Genomic DNA, 19,212 nt, shown 5'->3' with positions numbered 1-19,212 from the left:
GTCAGTAGGACCTCGTACAGCCTCGGAATCCTCTCCCCTTCCCCCCCAAACCCATCAGCACTCACCTTAAAGATTGGTAAAATCTTAAGTTGTGTCAAAATGTAGTTAATTTGCATTTGGGGGAGACTTTATCAAGGCCTGTCTGACATTATTCATTTTTCCCACAAGGTCTCTTGTTTGTCCAGTAAAGATTTAGTCCAGTATGGATTTAGTCCAGTATGGAAGTGCTGCCTGACAAAAATACTATACTGGACGCAAGGGTACTGTACTACACTGGGTGGTAACCATATAACCAAATTTTGGTGCCTGGTGGTTTAGTGGGTAATTACGGCATTTCAATCAGATTGAGCCAGTGAAGGTTTATATCCAAGGGATGGTTGGGGTTTAATGCTTACATAATGCCACTCAGGGATGAGTGAGGCTGGTCACTCTCATCTTAAATGTCAGGACCAACTTGCCTATCCCTGGGATCCTATGCTCCTCATGGGGCAACATAGGATTGGAGGAAAAAAAAAAAAAAAAAAAATCTATACTGTGTTTGACAGACCTGAAAGCAACCCAACCCAGGCAGTTTCTGTGGTGCTGTAATGTAAACATTCATTAATGCCAAGACAGATCCCAAGAAATGGAAATGGGTGCTGATGTAAACAGTGTTGACATTTAAGCTGAAGCTAAAGATCTGTAAGAGACAAAAAGGTTGAATGCAATACCGCAGCACTTTAATGCATAATTTAAAAGGCAATTTCACACTTACTTTGGTGTTATATTTACAACATAACAATACAGACAATGAATAATTTATGTCACACACATGATAGTAATAATGAAAGTGGATAGGCTACTGTAATATCTCAAGAACTGGGCACCACAGGATGTCCATTATTTATGCATTATACTGCATGATACCATACCTCTGGTGTAGCTTCAGCTTGATAATAAGCCTCAATGGACAGTACAGAGAACTGCATGCTGCTATGTAATTCATATAATAAAGACAGTTTTGATGTCCTCACTGACTGCAATACTGTAGTCATTAACAGGGTACTGAGCACTTTCAAATGTCCACAAGACAAATTCTCACATAACCATCATTTTAACTAAAGCAGCACACTCATGTTCCCCTAACTGCTGGCCAGCAGGAATTCTACAGTACTATTACTGAAGGAGGAGGAGTCGGTAGGTCATCTTTCACATGACAACTGGCAGTGAGGAGACACGGAATGCTTGGTATAGCATGTATATTATGTACTATAGTGTCACTGAGAATAAGAATGTATAAGTTGCAGTGTTGCAATGCTGAGATCTCATTGGATATTTGTGTTTGTGCCAATCAGTAACAATGACTGAGTTCGGTGTGTCTGGTGGATAGGCTGAGGTTAGCACTGCATTAGACTAAGTGGGAGGTGTTAGGAAGACTGTAAATACTGGGATTACTGATTTGTAGTTTGTGATCAGCTATGACACTGAGAGATTGCATTTCTTGTGCGGTGACTATCACTTTGAAAAGATAATTACTTTGTCTGTGCTGTGTCTTCTTTCTTATGTTCCTCCTGGGACAACATAGGATTGGATGATGGATGGATGGATGGATGGTTGCGTCTTCTTGATACCTGATAAGGCCTGCTCTATGGCCATCTGTTCTGTCTGTGCAGATGTGTGAGTAGTTAACAATGTTTAAAGTTTTGCTTGTGAGTTGCATTTCTCGTTACAGTTCAGTATCTGTTTTGTGGCTGGTATGAAACTCTTTATGTTGTATGAAGAACAAACTACTAACATTTCATTGTAAAATCTTTTAATTTGCATGTTCGAGGCAGCATAAGTCCTGTATGGGCCCAATGTCGTAGGTGTTGTGTTTGTGTGCTGGGGCAGAGACTGGCAATGGTTGAGTGAGTAGAAGGGCTGCTGGGGTGGTGGTGATGCTGGTGGTGGTGGAGGGGGGGGGGAACCGTGTTTGGTGTGATAGGGGGACTGTTTGTGGATGTGTTGCACCTATCACATACCCATCTACTGTGATGGTGTCTGGTAATTTTAAGTGAAGTGTATGTGATATGGATTAAGTCTACAAGAACTGCACTGAATAGATTCATGTGTCTGTTTCTGCCTGTGATATGTAAGAACCAAAGTAAGCAAATGATCATGTATGGGGTCCAGGATTGCTCTTGATATCTCAAGCCTGTGAAAGGAGGAGGGAAGTGACTGTCAGTCACTCCTCCTCCTGTAAAAAAAAAAATAAATAAAATAAAACAGCCACCCCCACATGAAGATGAAGCCCTGCCAGGCTGATCAAGGTCCTCCTCATGAGATGCAAGGTAGGTAGAGGAGTTTGATCTCCCAGGCATTTTTCACAGTTGGCATTAAATCTGTTGTCGAAGGTGGAGGTGCTCACCATTCACTCATTCAATGTAATGCTGCTTTGGGTGTCTGCCCTTTCCTCTCGTCCTTCCTTCCTCTTCGTCTTTGTTTCCTTCATTCTTTCCACTTCCTTCTGCCTATGGGTGACCTAACATTCCCTCTTCTGTCTTTCCTTCATTCTTTCCCCTTCCTTCTCCCTATGGGTGACTGTACACTGAATGACAAGCCAAATGGTATTTACCACCAAGCAAGATATATGGTTTCCTGCACACCAGGAAACCATATATCATGCTCGGTGGTAAATACTGTATAACCAAATTATGGCACCTGGTGGTTTAGTGGGTGCTCCAGTCGGATTGAGCCTGTGTAGGTTTATATCTTGGGGGAGGTTGGGGTTTATTGCTCACATAATGCACTCAGGGAAGAGTGAGGCTGGTCACTCTCATCTTAAATGTCAGGACCAACTTGCCTAACCTCGGCATCCTCCGCTCCTCATGGGGCAACATAGGATTGGATGATGGACGGATGGTGTTAAATCTAATGCTGATAATTTACTGTAGTCCTTATGACAATTTATAGGTGCCTGATGGTCTAGTGATAAGAACATCCCAGCTGAAGTAACAGCCTTGCATCCATTTAAGCACAATGGGGTGACTAAAGGCCTTTTATTCATATATTGCCACCAGGGATGTACACTGGTCATTTATCCTTAGTCCCTTTACTCTGATACTGCCATTTTAAAGTTTATTCTTCCAGTGGACTTATAAAATTCAGGTTATATCTAATCCTTCCAGTTAGAAAAGTCTATGTGAAGATGACTAGACTCTATCTATCTATCTAGCTATAGCCCAATAATCCCGCAAAGGGTGGCCGCAGACAAAAAGCCTCCAAGTCGCTCTGTCACACACCATTTGACTGCCCTCCCCCCAGCTCACACCCCTCTCCCTCATATACCTCATATACCGTGAGCCGGGGTGAATTCGGACACGGGGTGGTTTCGGACGAAATTTGCATAAAAAGATTAAATGCTACGCAGCTGCTAAACGAAGAAAGATATCGTATATATTTAAACGGGATAATGTTGCATAGGTTTTGTAAAATGTTATGTATAATTATCTTTTTAAAATATTATGTTCCACTGGTGAATATATTGTAAAAAAGACAATGCTATTTTTTGGTGAAAAAATGAATACGGGAAAACTTGGTCTGGTGTGAACGAATCATAACAAACCGCACGCTTATACACATTTAGAGGTTTACTTTAACGTCTAACTTGAAGATTGGAACAGAGAAAGGGTTAAAATCTGCATTTTAAATGTATGTAAACATGACATGAGTGAATGTGTACGCATTTTTGGGATTTAAAGGGGTAACTTCGGACAATGGATATTTAAAGGGTTGAGGTCAGACAGCATATCTAATTTGCTTTTTTTATATGTAATAAAACATATTTTGTACAATGTACACAGTCTGCATGCTTATCTTTGTTTTTGCTGCTAAGAAATATGATGTGAGAACACATATTATTTAAGTTACCATATGGTACGGTACCGGTATGATATCCTTATAGTTCGTCTCCACTCCCTCCTCTTGTTCCTCATTCCTAACTCCTGTTTCTCCTTCCCAAGCTCCTTCTCTCATTCCTTCCCAAGCTCCTTCACTCTTTAGCTCTTTCCTTCCCTATCTTCTGTTCCTCCATTCCAAGTTCCCTTTAATTAGGCATTTAAATAGCCGGCACGCTTTAAACCGTCCGGTCAGTCAGTCACAATCGTGCCTTTAACCTGCGCATAGCGTGAGAATGTACTCCCTATAATGTATATGTATAATCAACTAAACTGGGGTTGTAAGTCAATGGAAAATTTATTTTTTCATCTATTTTTGCTATATATCACTACTATTTACTTGTAATTTTTCTGTATTTTTTTGTATTTTTTTCAGCAATTTTTTTAAAAGTCGCGCAGTGTCCGAAGACCCCCCAGAACTGTCCAAACATTCAGCTGAGCTACTAGGGGCCCATTTCAGTGCATTTCTAATTAGTGTCCAGGGTCACCCCAAGGCAGTCCGAAGTCTCCCCAGTCCGGGGTGACCTCGGACACCTATAAAATATTTTACTACGTCTAGATGGAGATACTGAGATTATCTGGCTGTTAGATACTTACAGGTTATTGGCTCACGTACGTATGTAATACTTAACATCAGTATTTTGGCCAAAATAAATTGTGTCAGGATGAAATAACCTTCAAAATCGTACGAAGTCACCCCGGTTCACGGTATATGAGGTGGAGGGATGGAGTTGAGTGACTAGAATAATCTAAAAAATACTAATAAAATACATGTCATTAGACTGAAGGGGGATAACTGCATTGGACTGACAGCCCACCTTCAGGCCTGTACACTTCAAAGGGGGGAAAATATGAACTATTAATCATTTTTTCTTTACAATTCATGAGCTCAATGAAAATAATGTCTTTTACCTTGTGCTATCTTGCCCTAACAAGTGAATTTGGCCATCACTGCCAAGTCTGAAAGTTTTTTTTCCAGTGAAGACAGTCCTCTCCCAAAACTCCATATCTTTGTCCACATACTGGTGGGCAAAGGCGAGCCTGGCAGTGCGGTGATGATGGGTGAGGCGGTCCTTCCTGGTGGGTGTTCTGTGATGAATACCAGCTGCGTGAAGCCGTCGACGCACGGTGGCAGTGGACACATCCAAGCCCAGCTCTTTCTTAATTGCTTTGGCGTTTGTGAATGGGTCAACATGTACTGCTTGCAATATCCGGTCATCATCATCCTGGCTTGTCAAACGTGACCTAGGCTTCCTTTCTTATACGGTACCAAACAAAATACCAGTAATTAGATTACATTATCTTGATCATTACTGTATATGGCACACTATATTGTATACACTTATTCAAGCAATACCTGTTATAGCTATATCTACATGCCTTCTAAAACATTACAATGTTCCCTGTGTAACTGATATTATAAACTAGGGATACTGACAAGTCAGCTTTAGCTCCCTGTAACACTGGAATTTAAAAGACAATATTTCTGCAATTTAAGCTGGACTTAATAGCGAAAGTCTATAAATCTCTCAATATATAGCCAGACACCTTAATCACATAAAAGGTGGCCATGAATGAATTGCTTGCATGTCACCCTTTCCTCTGCATTCACGCAGTCCTTTCTCCAACTCACACCCCACTCTCTCATATACCTTTCCAGCCCATCCTCCATCTCATCCTTGGCCTGCCCCTCATTTTCCTCCATTCCAAACAGCCAAATGACAAAACCATATCAAAGTACTTCTCATAATTCATCAACACAGAAGTTCCAGAATGTTCCTTCACTTCCTCATGTCTGTCTGTCTGTCTCTTGTGATTCCACATGCTCCTCTCAGATAAATTACATCCACAGCTCTTCCTTGTAACTAGTGCCTTGCATTGAAATTTTCTTTTCCACATTCACTTCCTTACATCACTTCACTGCTCTCAGTGAACTAGTACTCTAAAAGTAAATACCTAAGCCACAGAATTAAAACCTAGAGCTACATGAATTAAGAATACTTAGGGAGTACATAATGAGAATGTTTGGTTAGGAATGCTAAAGGAGTGTGTGGTGTTGCAAGGGTAGCTACAACACCAGGCTGAAACTATCCCTCTCCTGAAGTCTACCATTCACTTTTTGAGGTATATGGAAGGAGTTGATGGATATTATTTAACTAGGCAGCTCCTTCATCCAGTGATATAAGGTTCCATCACACGAAGGTGTCTTTCTCTAGCACCACTGCAGAGGTAGCAACAACTGCAGTAATAAAGACAAGGCTTGCTGGATGTGAAGCTGAAAAAGCAGTGGAAGAAATGAGAAAAAAGTGGGTAGGGTGGATGTAAGAAATGGGTTCATAAGGAAAAAGAAAGAAATAATGTAGCATAATGACAGCTGGTTACTGATCCTATAAGGGTGCTGTTGTTATTAACTCTGGTCTGTCTGGCAAAGCAGACCCATCAACCAGAGATAAGTAACCATCCCTGCAGGGCAGTCCCATGCAGTGAACTGATATTCCTTTGTGGCAGACAGCACCTCTCTGTAGTATGGTGCTGGGAAGTGTGAAGGTATGGTTCCAGATGGACGCTGCAGTTCCATCTCTCCAACCAGTACTCTAGGCCACCATAGTAGGCTCCACATCACCCTGTTACGTAGAAATATTGTTACACCCGGTGTTTTAAATGGTTTCCTGCACTGCAGGAAACTGATAGGCTTGTCACTCAGTGTAGAGCCACCTGAAGTGGAAAAAAGAGTATTGTAACAAAAAGTGACAGGAAGGATAAAAGAAACAGGAAGAAGGGCAGACACAGAAAAAGAATTATATGGGTGAAGGAAGAAGCAAGCAGCATTACATCACATGAGTGGATGATGGTTACAGCTGCCAGTTCTGGCAGCAGCAGTGGTACTAGCAGCAGTTGTAGAACTAATCCCCAAAAACTTTGAATTAAAATTCAGTATGCATCATTAGGCCTGTAAGTGAAGTCATGCATCTCTGAGGCATAACTGACACTTGGATGGATCTGTGGCCCATTTTTATTGGTCATTCTACTGACCCCTGCGGTGCAGATTCTTTGCACATGAGTTTACTTCTCCTGAGTCATTATTTTTATAACCAATGTATACAGTACCTCCTATGAAAATTTGCTTGTGGCCCATACAGACCTTCATTGTGCCTCACATGAGGTCTGCAGCTTCGCAAGGGCTAACAGTTCTATTTTTTTCAAATTTGTGAACCTGGATCCTTCCATTCCATGTGAGGAGGAGGAGGAGGAGGAGGAGGAGGAGGAGGAGATACAGATAAACAGAGGTAGACAGATACAGACAAATGGATGGATGAAGACATGCAGGTATTAATTCTGCCTACCTATTTATCTACTGCCAGATATTTTAATTCTGTAAGGGGTGGCTACAAACAAATCATTTCCACATCGCCCAGCCCTCTGCCATTTGGCTGTCCTCCCTCCAGCTCACACCCCCTCTCTCCATCCCTCCATCTCATACTTGGTCTTCCTCATTTCCTCTCCCCCCTCCACCTTACTCTCATACATTCTTCTAGTCCTACATACCCAAATCATTCAAATTTCCAGTGTTTTGCCAGCGATGTACCCACTTCATAACACTGGTCTTAGAGATGTCAAGTCGTTTAGCAATAGCCCGGATACTAAGGCCTTGCCGGTGTAGAATGACAATGTGTGACCGCTGGGAAAGTAGTGCGTCATGCCCTTTGCTGCTTTTACGTGGACCATGTGACGTGGCCTGCAGGAAGTAGAGGTTGCAGTGTAAACAGCAAATGTACCTGACCTGCCCAGTCCCCACATAACCAGATATTATTTCCTAGCTTTATGAATATTGCTCTTTCTCTCCAGGTAATTCTACAATGGGGCACAAGCCTAATGGTTTCCTGTATATATCCCAGGAAACTATTTACAATGCTGAGTGGTAAGCATATGTCTAAATGATGCTTGTTGGTATTGCGGGTTATGGCACTCCTGCTGGGTGGAGCCTGTATAGGTTCCATCTGAGGGATGGTTTGGGTTTATTGCTAACATACTGGTAATGCCACTTTAATGGCATGCGAGGCTGGTCATCACTGCCTTAAATGGTGGGACTGAATAGCCTAGCCCTGGGCTCCTAAGCTCCTGTTTGTATGTGACAAATGAGATTGATGATGATGATGGCCTAACCCCAGGCCCCTAAGCTCCTGTTTGTATGTGACAAAATGAGATGAATGATGATGACGATGTTGATGATGATTAAATACTGTCCTTTCAGTACACTAATACAAAATACAGTATTACAATAATATATATACGATAAGTGAACCTACAGAACGTGGTGAATGTTTTTGGCGTATCCGATAGAGCCAGGATTCCGGGGGCTTGAATGACGAGTGAATGGAAGCGTGGCCCATTGGACTGGGCAATTTTGGGCTGTCTGGACACTGCTACTCCTCACCCTGCCTTTGGGTGGGAAAGGAGGTCCGGATGATGACGATGATGATATATATACTGTGTATATACAGTGCATTAAGGAAACTGAAGATGTTTGGGCATTTTCCATACTGCAAAAAACTCATGGTGATTACCACAGGCCAGTACTATGCCGCAAAAATTACCCTGCAAGCATTGCACAGATGGTGCAACTTTGAACAAGCTATGCAGCTCCCATGCATTACAAATAACAAAAATCCTATGGAGATTTTAGATTCACTGAAACTCTTCATTTACACTGCGTATATGTAGATCCGGCAGTGTGAAGAGTTACCAATAGGAGACCAAGGCTGATGCATGCAAGTATATGGCGCCTTTATAAATGACAGGCTGATGAGTGCAAGTGTATGGCACCTTTATAAATGATAGGCCGATGTGTGCAAGTATGATGGAGCTTTTATAAACGATATGATACAGTACATGCTAAGGGCATTTCATTTTTCAGCCATGAGCTCTTATTATGTTAATTAAAGCTCAAAAAAAAAAAAAAAAAGGCAGATAGTTTTCTTTAGCCTTGTGAAGCTAGTCACTATTATTCTGAATAATGCTTCCAAAATGGGTGACACATACCCTAACTTGGCTTCCTAGTCAAGTCTGATATAAATTCTCTCAGGAAGTTTTTACTTTAACCCTTTAACCGCGGGTGTCATTCCAGAATGACGTTGCAAAAACTGGACCAAACCGCGGGTGTCATTCTCGAATGTTTGTGAATATTTTGAATACCCCGCATTTTTTCCGTGCGCCAATTGTTTCAAGGGAGAGTAGCTATTAAGTTCTTTCACTCCAGCCGACCCCCACCTCCCTCTTCCCCCCCCAGGGGCCCCACCTCCCACCCCCTGGGCCCCCCACCCCACCCCTGACCAAGCACGCATCAGTATCTGTCCAGCTGTGTGAGTGACAACACATGCTGATGTGGCAGTGAAGTGCAGGCAATTACAGTGCCTTTTACCTGTCTCAGTGAACACAGAGTGGGTGTTTATCGTATGTGCAGTGTTCATATATGTTTACAGTATTATTATCAGAATGTGATTGGCATTTGGTAATGGTGTGTGAGCGAAAAATAGTGATTACAACACCGCTGATGTGGCAGTGAAGTGCGGGCAATTACAGTGCCTTTTACCTGCCTCAGTGAACACAGAGTTGGTGTTTATCGTATGTGCAGTGTTCATATATCTTTATAGTATTATTATCAGAATGAGGTTGGCATTTGGTAATGGTGTGTGAGCGAAAAATAGTGATTACAACACCGCTGATGTAGCAGTGAAGTGTGGGTAATTACAGTGCCTTATACCTGCCTCAGTGAACACAGAGTGGGTGTTTATCGTATGTGCAGTGTTCATATATGTTTATAGTATTATTATCAGAATGAGTTTGGCATTTGGTAATGGTGTATGAGCGAAGGTAATGGTGTGTGAACGAAAAATAGTGATTTTACACCCCTCACTTCTAACGGTGCTGCCCGTCCTGTGAAAGTCAATAAAGTCATGAAACCTACATCAATGGAAAGCTGAAGGTTAGTACTTTCTAATGGTACCTTATTTTTTTCTCTAGCTTTATTCTGTGCAGAGTTATTAAGGTTTAAAGGTTTGTTTACATTTGCCTGAAACCCCCGCGGGAGAGGACAGTCAGACCAAAACAATACCCGCGGTTAAAGGGTTAATTAAAAAAAAAAAAAATCAATATCAAATTCCACCTTAATTCTTTCTGTATACGCAGCACTGAGAGATGAATGATTAACTTTCACATTCATTTATACTTCAAATAACATCATTCATCTATGCTTCAAATACCATCATTCATCTACCAGTCCCCCACATCCCCCCCCCCCTTTTTTTTTGCCCCATCAGGAGTGTAGGGGCCTAGGGATAGGCAACTCCATCCTGACATTTTGGTGAAGATGACTGGCCCTGCTTGCACCTGAGTAGAATTATGTAAACAATAAACTCCACCCATCCTTTGTATGAAAACTTCACAGCCCTAATTTAGCTGGACTGCCTTAACCCACAAGACCACCAAGCATCAACTGGTAATATGATTACTACCCAAAATAGCAAATTATTTCCTGAGTTACTGTTGTCATTCTTGTGTAAATCCAGTCTGTCTCATCAAGCAGACTCACAACCACAGGCAAGTTGCCTCCTCTGCAAGGATATCCCATGCAGTGAACTGATGTTCATGTGCAGCAGACTGCACCTCATAAATTGAGAGGTGTGGGGATTAGGCTTGGGTTGCTGTAGTTACAGGAAACAATTTGGCAGGTCACTTAGTGTAAAACATTGAGTGAGTGGATGGTGGGTTTAAAAATTAATCTGATATAAATCATGACTTATGCTGGTTACTTAAAATCAAGTTTACTTACATCAGCCAACACTGTTATTTTCCCTTCAACCTTCATGCATTTTCCTTCTGGTTCTTCTTCCTCCTCATCCTCCTCTTCTTCTTCTTCTATTACTATTACTTCTTCTTCCCTGCATTTGACCCGTAACTCCAAGCATGCCTTCTTCATCTTGCGTTTAGCCTTCTGGGGATTGCAGAAAATTACGAAAAACTTGAAGCACACAATATCTTTCTCATTTGACATTAAAGTCTATCTATCTATCTATCTATTGCCAGACGCCTCAATCCTGTTTGGGGTGGCCACAAACAAATCGCCTCCAAGTCGCCCTGTCCCCCGCCATTTCACTGCCCTGCTCCCAACTCACACACCCCTCTCTCATATACCTCTCCACCCCATCCCTCCATCTCATCCTCGGCCTCCCCCTCCCTCTTCCCCCCTCCACCTCACTCACATACACTCTCTTCGTCAGTCTTTCACCCTCCATCCTCTCTACATGGCCAAACCAGCTCAGTGTGTTCCTCATAACGCTTCCTATCACATCCACATCCACACCATAATGCTCCTTCATATCCTCATTCGTCAGCCTGTCTCTCCACGTGACTCCACAGGCTCCTCTTAAATAACTCATTTCCACTGCTCTCACTCTTGACTTGTGTCCTTCCAACAATGTCCAAGCTTCACTTCCGTATGTTAGAGTTGGTATCACAATACTGTCATGTAGTAACTTTTTCACTTCCATGTTCACTTCCCTGTTTCTCATCACTGCTTTCAAAGAACCAGCAACCTTTCTTCCCTGCTGTACCCTTTCAAGCACTTCACCCTCCAAACCTCCATCCTTACTCATCACACTACCCAAGTACTTAAACGTACTCACATTTTCCAATTCCTCACCATCCAACCTCGCTGTACATTCACTAACTTCACCTCTCTCAAAGACCATCACTTTACTCTTCCCTACATTCAGCTTTAGATTCCGTTTCTTACACACTCTCTCAAACTCATCCACCAAGCCTTGCAGCTCCCCTTCGTCTTCACTTAACAACACAGTATCATCTGCAAACAACAGTACAGGGAGTTTCCAAACACTATCCTCTCTCACCAGGGCCACTCCAACATCCACTACCCTACCTTGTACCTCTTTTATTACCCCATCCATGTACAGATTGAACAACCATGGAGACATGACACATCCGTGTTTCAAACCAACTTTCAAAGAGAAAAATTAACTTAGTTCACCCTCCACATGCACTGCAGCCTTCGCACCATCGTACATACTCTTCACAGCATTCAACAACTTCCCATCTACTCCATATATTCTTAACACTTTCCACAATCCTTGTCTATCCACCCTGTCATATGCTTTCTCCAGATCCATGAAAGCCGCATACAACTTCTTTCCCTTCTCTAGAAACTTTTCCACTAAAGATCTAAGAATGAATATCTGATCTACACAACCTCTTCCCTTCCTAAAGCCTCCCTGTTCTTCTCCAACTAATTTCTCTGTTCCTTCTCTAACTCTGTCTATAAGTATCCTACCATACACTTTTCCTATTATACTAAGAAGACAAATGCACCTATGATTACCACACACTTCTTTTTCCCCCTTTTCCTTTGTACAAGGGAATAATTATACCTGACTTCCAATCCTCCGGGACTCTACCTTCCTCCCAGGCCAATCTGCACATCTTCCACATCCATTCTACTACTACCTCTCCTCCATGCTTCAGCATTTCACCACACACTCCATCAATTCCTGGGGCTTTCCCTGATTTAACTTTCTTCATTGCTTCCACAACTTCTATCCTACTGATTTCTTCCTGTCTTCTCACCTCCCTCCTTCTACCAGCCACTTATACTCGCATTACTTCCATCCTTTAAGTTCAACAATTCCTTAAAGTGTTCTCTCCATCTGCTCACTTTTTCTCCCTTCTCCACTAGTAATCTACCATTTTTATCTTTCACTCCCCTGCTAACTTCACTTCCACCCTGTCTTACTCTTTTCACTTCTCTCCAGAACATTTTCTTACAGTCCCTCCACTTTACACTCAAATTCCTTCCAAATTCCTCATCCACTCTCTTCTTACTCTCTCTTACTAATCTTTTCACCTCTCTCTTTCTTTCCACATATAACTCCCTCTTCCGCCTCTCAACTTCTTCCACGCCCCTATTTCTCATCCATTCATTGTATGCTTTCTTCTTTTGTGCCACAGCCTGTTTCACCTCTTCAGTCCACCACGCTGTTCCTTGCACCCCCCTCCGTCTTCTCTTCACCCCACACACCACATCACATGATGCACATATTTCTTCTGTAAATATCTTACACACACCTTCCACGTCTCCCATCTGCTCCAATTCATATTTGCCCAATCGTTCCTCCACTTCTCTCTTATACTCTGCCTTTTTCTCATCCTCTTGTAACCTTTCCACTCTCCTTGCAACTACTCCTTCCTCTCGTCTTTCCCTTCTTCTATTCCTCCATCTTACTTGCATTCTAATTCTGGCCACCACCAAGTAGTGGTCAGAAAGTTCACTCCCCCAACCTCTATACACTCTTGCATCCATTACATATCTTCGCATCCTTTCATCCACACACACATAATCAATCATTGCCTTCCTTTCATTCAGTTCACCACCCACCCTTCTCATCACTCGCCATGTATACCTGTGGATCATTTTATGCCTGAAGAGGGTATTGGCTATCACCAACCCCCTCCCAGCACAAATGTCCACTAACGCACTCCCATTCTCATCTACCTCAGCAGGCACACCCCACTCACCAACTATTCCGTCCACCTTCACATTCCCAACTTTACCATTCATATCACCAATCAAAAACACTCTCTCATTCCTTCCAAACTTTTCCATGCACACTTCCACATTTGTCCAGAACTCTTCTCTCACTCTTCTAGCACGATCTTGCGTTGGTGCATACACACACACAATCGCCCACATTTGTATTCCAACTTTCAACTTTACCCACACAATCCTTGACCCAACTGATCCATACTGTCTTATGCTCCTCTTCCATCTTTTACTCACAACTATACATACTCCTTCCTTTGCCCTCTCATTCTCACCTACTCCTGCACATATACCCCATCCATACTCCCATTCTCTCACACTTTCTCCTCTCCATTTTGTTTCAGTTATTCCACATACATCCACTTTCGCACCCAAAAGCACCTGGACAATCTCTCTCTCTTTCACCTCATCATTCGCTCCTCTTACATTCCATGTACTCATTACCAAGTCCTTTATCCGGTCCTGGGTCGTCATCGTTTGGTCAGTCCTTGTCCGAGGCTTCTTGTTTGTTTTTTTAGTCAGTTGTTTTCCGGGGAGGGGGCACTAACCCTCAGCCAACCCTTTTAGTCGCCTTTTACGACAAGCAGGGATACTGGGGGAGTACTCTTGAAAACCCCCCTACCCCCAGGGGGTAATAAAAAAAAAAATCCTTCAATTGAGGGTAAAGAAAATGCATCCAGTATAAAAAGTCTCAGCTAAGCTGAAAAATATCTTCTGTAGGCAGCATAAAAAAAAAAAAGTACAGTATCCATACTGAAGTGGCCAATAATATTACACAACTCAACAGTACAGTACCATATAGGAAAGGTCCAAGCACAGTAGTCTTGTACAGGTATAGGAGACACTCGTTTCACGATGAACAGCTTGTACTATCTATCTACAGCCAGATACCATAATCCCATAAAAAAGGTGGCCATTTGTCCTTGAGTAAGTGGTTTTGCAGGGAGGGACACTAACCATTCGCCAACCCAATTGTTGACACGCAGGGAACACATGGGCTGGTTATGTGATTACCACCCAGCAATGTAAATGGTTTCCTGGCTTACAGGAAGAAAAGGAAAGGGCAATAATAAAAGTTGACAGGTATGATGTGGGAAAAAGGAAGTGAGGAGAGATGAACCATTTTTACTATCTATCTATCACATGAAGCCTTAATCCCATAAGGGGTGGCCACAAGCAAATCGCCTCCATGTTGCCCTATCCCCCGCCATTTCACTGCCCTGCTCCCAGCTCACACCCACCTCTCTCATATACCTCTCCACTCCATCCCTCCATCTCATCCTTGTCCTCCCCCTCCCTTCATCTCACTCACATACACTCTTCTCGTCAATCTCTCAATCTCCATCCCCTCCATACAGCCAAACCACCTCAATGTGCTTCTCCTAATGCTTCCTATCACATCCACATCCACACCACAATGTTCCTTCACATCCTCATTTGTCAGTCTGTCTCTTCATGTGACTCCACAAGCTTCTCTTAAATAACTCATTTCCACAGCTCTCACTCTTGACTTCTGTCCCTCCAAGAAGGTCCAAACTTCACTTCCATACGTTAGAGTTGGTACGGTATCATAATACTGTCATGTAGTAATTTTACACTTCCATGCTCACTTCTCTGTTTCTTATCACTGCTTTCAAGGAACCAGCAACCTTTCTTCCTTCTTGTACCCTTTCGAGCAATTCGCTCTCTAAACTTCCATCCTAACTCATCACACTACCCAAGTACTTAAACGCACTCACATTTTCCATTTCCTCCTCATCCAACCTCACTGTACATTCAGTGACTATTTTTTTTTTTTTTTTACGATAACTATAAAGTTAGGAGCTGTTCAGTATATGACTGCATTTCAGCTTATATGACCATTATGATTGCAAAGCCTCGCTGCTCGATGTACAATTACTCTTCTATATGATCACTGACATGCAAGTTCACTATCATCTGCTGGTATATTTTTTACAAGTTGCCATTACATCCGCATATTGGCAACTTGTAAAATAATACCCAACTTACTACATATATACTTAGGGTGCAATTGCATTACTCACGTCAAGATAAAATCGTAAGCACGTCTGTGAACGCCGTGCACCGTACAATCAGCTGGATCGGTTTGTTGTGGTCGATCAGCTGACAGAAGCGCGTGATTTAAATTTCCATGGCGCCTCTCGTTCTGTTATTTGTCTTCTTTTTAATGGTTGCTTCGTTACTGTTTTTCTGCTTTTCGTTTCTTCTGACGACATGATTAACTCATTAGTTCTTGTGCAAGGGATTTTGCTGGATGGGTACTAAGCGTACCTCCCTCAGCCTGTCGGCTCATTGTCGCGAAGCTAATTGGTCCCTACTCGGGAGTTCCCTTTTTTATTAACTTTTCAAAGTGCCCAGTTCCGTCCTATATTGAGGACCCTGGGCGGAAACGAGTTAAAGAAACTGATAGATTTTTCAGTGTTTAAAGTTTTGTGGCGTTCCCCCTTTTTAACTTAATGCTCGACGGATCTAGTTGTCTTATTGGTGTATGCGAACTGTATCCATAAGGAAATTTGCCCTCCATAATATAAGCAGGTGGTCAGGCATGTGAGGAGCAACCAGGACTCCAAGCATTAGTCATGAGTTAGTAGGTTATGCTGTGGACAGTCCAACGAGTTAGATAGTTTTTCTTTCCTGACTCTTGACCATACCTCGCACCATGCATGGGTGAGAAAAATGGTCTGACTGCTGATAATAATTTCTTCTGACATTCATAATCTAAATATTATATCAACCATAATTCCTTCAAAGGTCATTCGGTAGGGTAGAAATAAGTAGTTTTCCTAAATGCATTATTCAAGTTTTAGAAAGTGGCCCCAAATGTATTTATTTACTTATTTATTTTTTTATGTTTGCATACTGGAGAAACATAAGTAAATCATTAATAATGAGTGCAAACCATTCTCAAAATATTATGTTGTAACTCTGAAAAATGAAAGAGGTGTGATTCCTAATACTCGTACGTTTAGACAATCAGATCAAAAGGTAGTTGTTTCATTTGTTTTAATTTTCAGGGTACATTAGTACAGACAAGTGCAGTATATAGCTTCTGTCTTATTTATCGCATATATTTTGGTAAATATTATTCACATAAATAATCTCTGGTTTGCTGCATGAGGGGAGGGTGGCATAGCCCCCCCCCCCCAAATACGTGCTGATGAGGTGTATGAAAGCCTACATAGCCGGTAGCCAAGTACTATATTTTTTCTTGTCCCGCTGGTCGTCATCGTGTGCCGGTATGACGCAAGGCATGAGATCAAATCCATGGCTAGGACAGTAATTGATTCTGTTAGGTTTCTTTGCACCATTAAACTGGTGGCAGTGGTGAGATGTGAAGTAAAACTTCCCTAGCAAAATGTCTCAAATATCAGTTTTGCTGAGTGAGCTGCCAGCATCCTTGTCTTTGCATTAATTCATGATATGGAAGTGGATGTAGCCTACTAACGCAGATGCGGTCCCGTAACTCGCTAGGGGCGGGGGAAAAAGGGAATGAAGCCGGCTTGTTCTTACGTTGTCAGATTGGGCTGCTGGTCCCGCCACCCATTTTGCCCAGTGATGGCCTCCAGTGCAACGCTGCCGTGTGTGTGTGTGTATGTGTGTGTGTGTGTGTGTGTGTGTGTGTGTGTAAAACACCAAATTAATCATAAGGAGAAGAAAAGACCAGTGTAATGGGGTGTGTGAAAGGCCATGTGTCCGGTGGGCAAATGAGATATATCTCTCTTACCCTGATTGGTATTGTCGTGCACTAGTCAACAGGTTAACGATGGAAAATAGGTCCATGTAGGAGGAAAAGTAAGTCCGTAGATAAAAATGGATCCAATGGGGGTAAATAGATCCAATGAGGTTAATAGGTTGATGGGTTAATATATTGTTCATGGTGAAAAAATAGTCCCATGGAGAAATCTCATAGGTGAAATAGACCCATGGGGAAATTGTCCCACGGGTGACTATAGGTCTTTAGGGATATTCTGTAGGAAAATAGGTGGGTGGGAGTTGGCACCTAGGGAGTGTAGCCGGAGATGGATTTATGTGCTAGTTTTCCCCGGTAGAAAAATAACCACACAATAAAACGTAGGAAGATTTGGTTGTATAAACACTACGAGGAGTTCAGAATACATTTTACATCCTACGGGGGTATAAATACAATTCTCCGCATTTAATCCCTGTAAGCACAAAGTTGTCTATGATGGAAGCATAGCCGAAAAAAAAAAAAAAAAGAGAGAGTTTCTAGAATCGGCGTGGCAAGACACCGGTCTCAACCCATTAACGCCCAGTGTCCTCAATACAGGACGGAACTGGGCATTTTCAACACTTAATAAGGAAGGAAACCCCCGGGAAAGGACCTATGAGCTTCGCGACTATGAGCCGACAGGCGGAGGGCGATACGCTTGGCACCCTTTCATCAAAATCCCTCGCATAGGAACTCTGGGAGCCAATGGGTTAAGAAGATCAGTTTTAGATTATACTGTAGGCCTAAAAAATGCAGGGAATAGATTACAGTATTCTATTTTTTTCCTTCAAGGCAATAAAATAGTTCTCATAGTTACGTCTACCGCACTTTCTGTGGTGGAAACAGTCATGAAAGGAAACTCAGGAAAGACTTGCTGATATACAGAACGCAGAGAGTACAGAATCAGGGTTTCTTCCCTATGCATTTTGTATTTATTTATTTAGATCGTTTATTTACTATTCAGCACAAGCCCTAACACTGCGGGGAATGTTGTCACTGAAGGCCAAGTAGGAAGGGTACATAGAGCAGAGGGATACATTGGCGCATACATAGGGCAAAAATAATCATAATGAGTACATTAACACAGTAATGAAACAAAATATTACATGGAAAAAGTAAATTAAGCATCAGAAAAAGTACTTAGCACATAAAGTTTTATGCAAGAGTATGTTAGAAACATGTGTACACATTTAAGTACACACGCTTGTATATACTGTAGATTCAGAGCCACACATACATACTCTGCATGCATATGCATACACACACATTTTCACATACACACATAATCATACACAGACATAAACGAATATGTACTGCCGTTGCGTAAATATTCACATGTATACATGAATACACAAATTAATGTACACAGATACATATATACATACATATATACATACATACATACATACATACATACATACATATGCAGTACATGTATCCAAGTATAACCTTCCAGTATTGGAAATCAAAATAGTTACCGTAGTTCATCTAATGAATACCAATTTTTCTATGACTGAAAAAGATTTACTTATTCACAGAATGAAAGGCTCAGACAACAGAATCCGCTCTTCTTCCTAAGGCAAAAAAAGTACAATTTCCGTAGTTACATACAGAAGCACCAAGTGTTCTATGATGTAGCACATCCATTAAAGAAAGGACAGGAAGATTTGCTTATATACAAAATGCGAGAATCCTCCTTTGCTCCTATGTCTCCCAATAAGCTTTGCATTTCCATTTACCACTACAAAGGATCAGGCAAGAGCTAGACCAGAATAAGAAATGCTGAGAAGAGAGAGCCAGGACCGTAGCCATAAACCTGCTTTAGCACAAGCTCTTCTCGGTGATGTATATATATTTTTCCTTGGTGAAGCTACCGTCAGATGACATCATTCAAGTATTTTATTCAGCTAAAGAAAGGTCAAGTCAGACTGTATTTA

The 19,212-nt window shown here is 42.0% G+C and overlaps 1 protein-coding gene across 1 annotated transcript in view; it reads right to left on the bottom strand.

Annotated features, from left to right (window-relative positions):
* Window positions 1–19,212, bottom strand: part of LOC145404600 (uncharacterized) — a 135,563-nt gene that overhangs the window by 13,371 nt on the left and 102,980 nt on the right. Inside the window, exon 8 of the mRNA XM_080276118.1 lies at window positions 4,827–5,172. Coding sequence (XP_080132244.1) covers window positions 4,827–5,172 — 346 coding nt within the window. The remainder of the gene's footprint in view (window positions 1–4,826; window positions 5,173–19,212) is intronic.

The sequence above is a fragment of the Coenobita brevimanus genome, chromosome 64 (genome assembly GCF_032717465.1).
Source record: "Coenobita brevimanus isolate Jiangsu-jjx chromosome 64, ASM3271746v2, whole genome shotgun sequence".
Lineage (NCBI taxonomy): Eukaryota > Metazoa > Arthropoda > Malacostraca > Decapoda > Coenobitidae > Coenobita > Coenobita brevimanus.
Note: the sequence above shows the minus strand (reverse complement) of the source record. Positions and strands in the feature narration are given on the sequence as shown.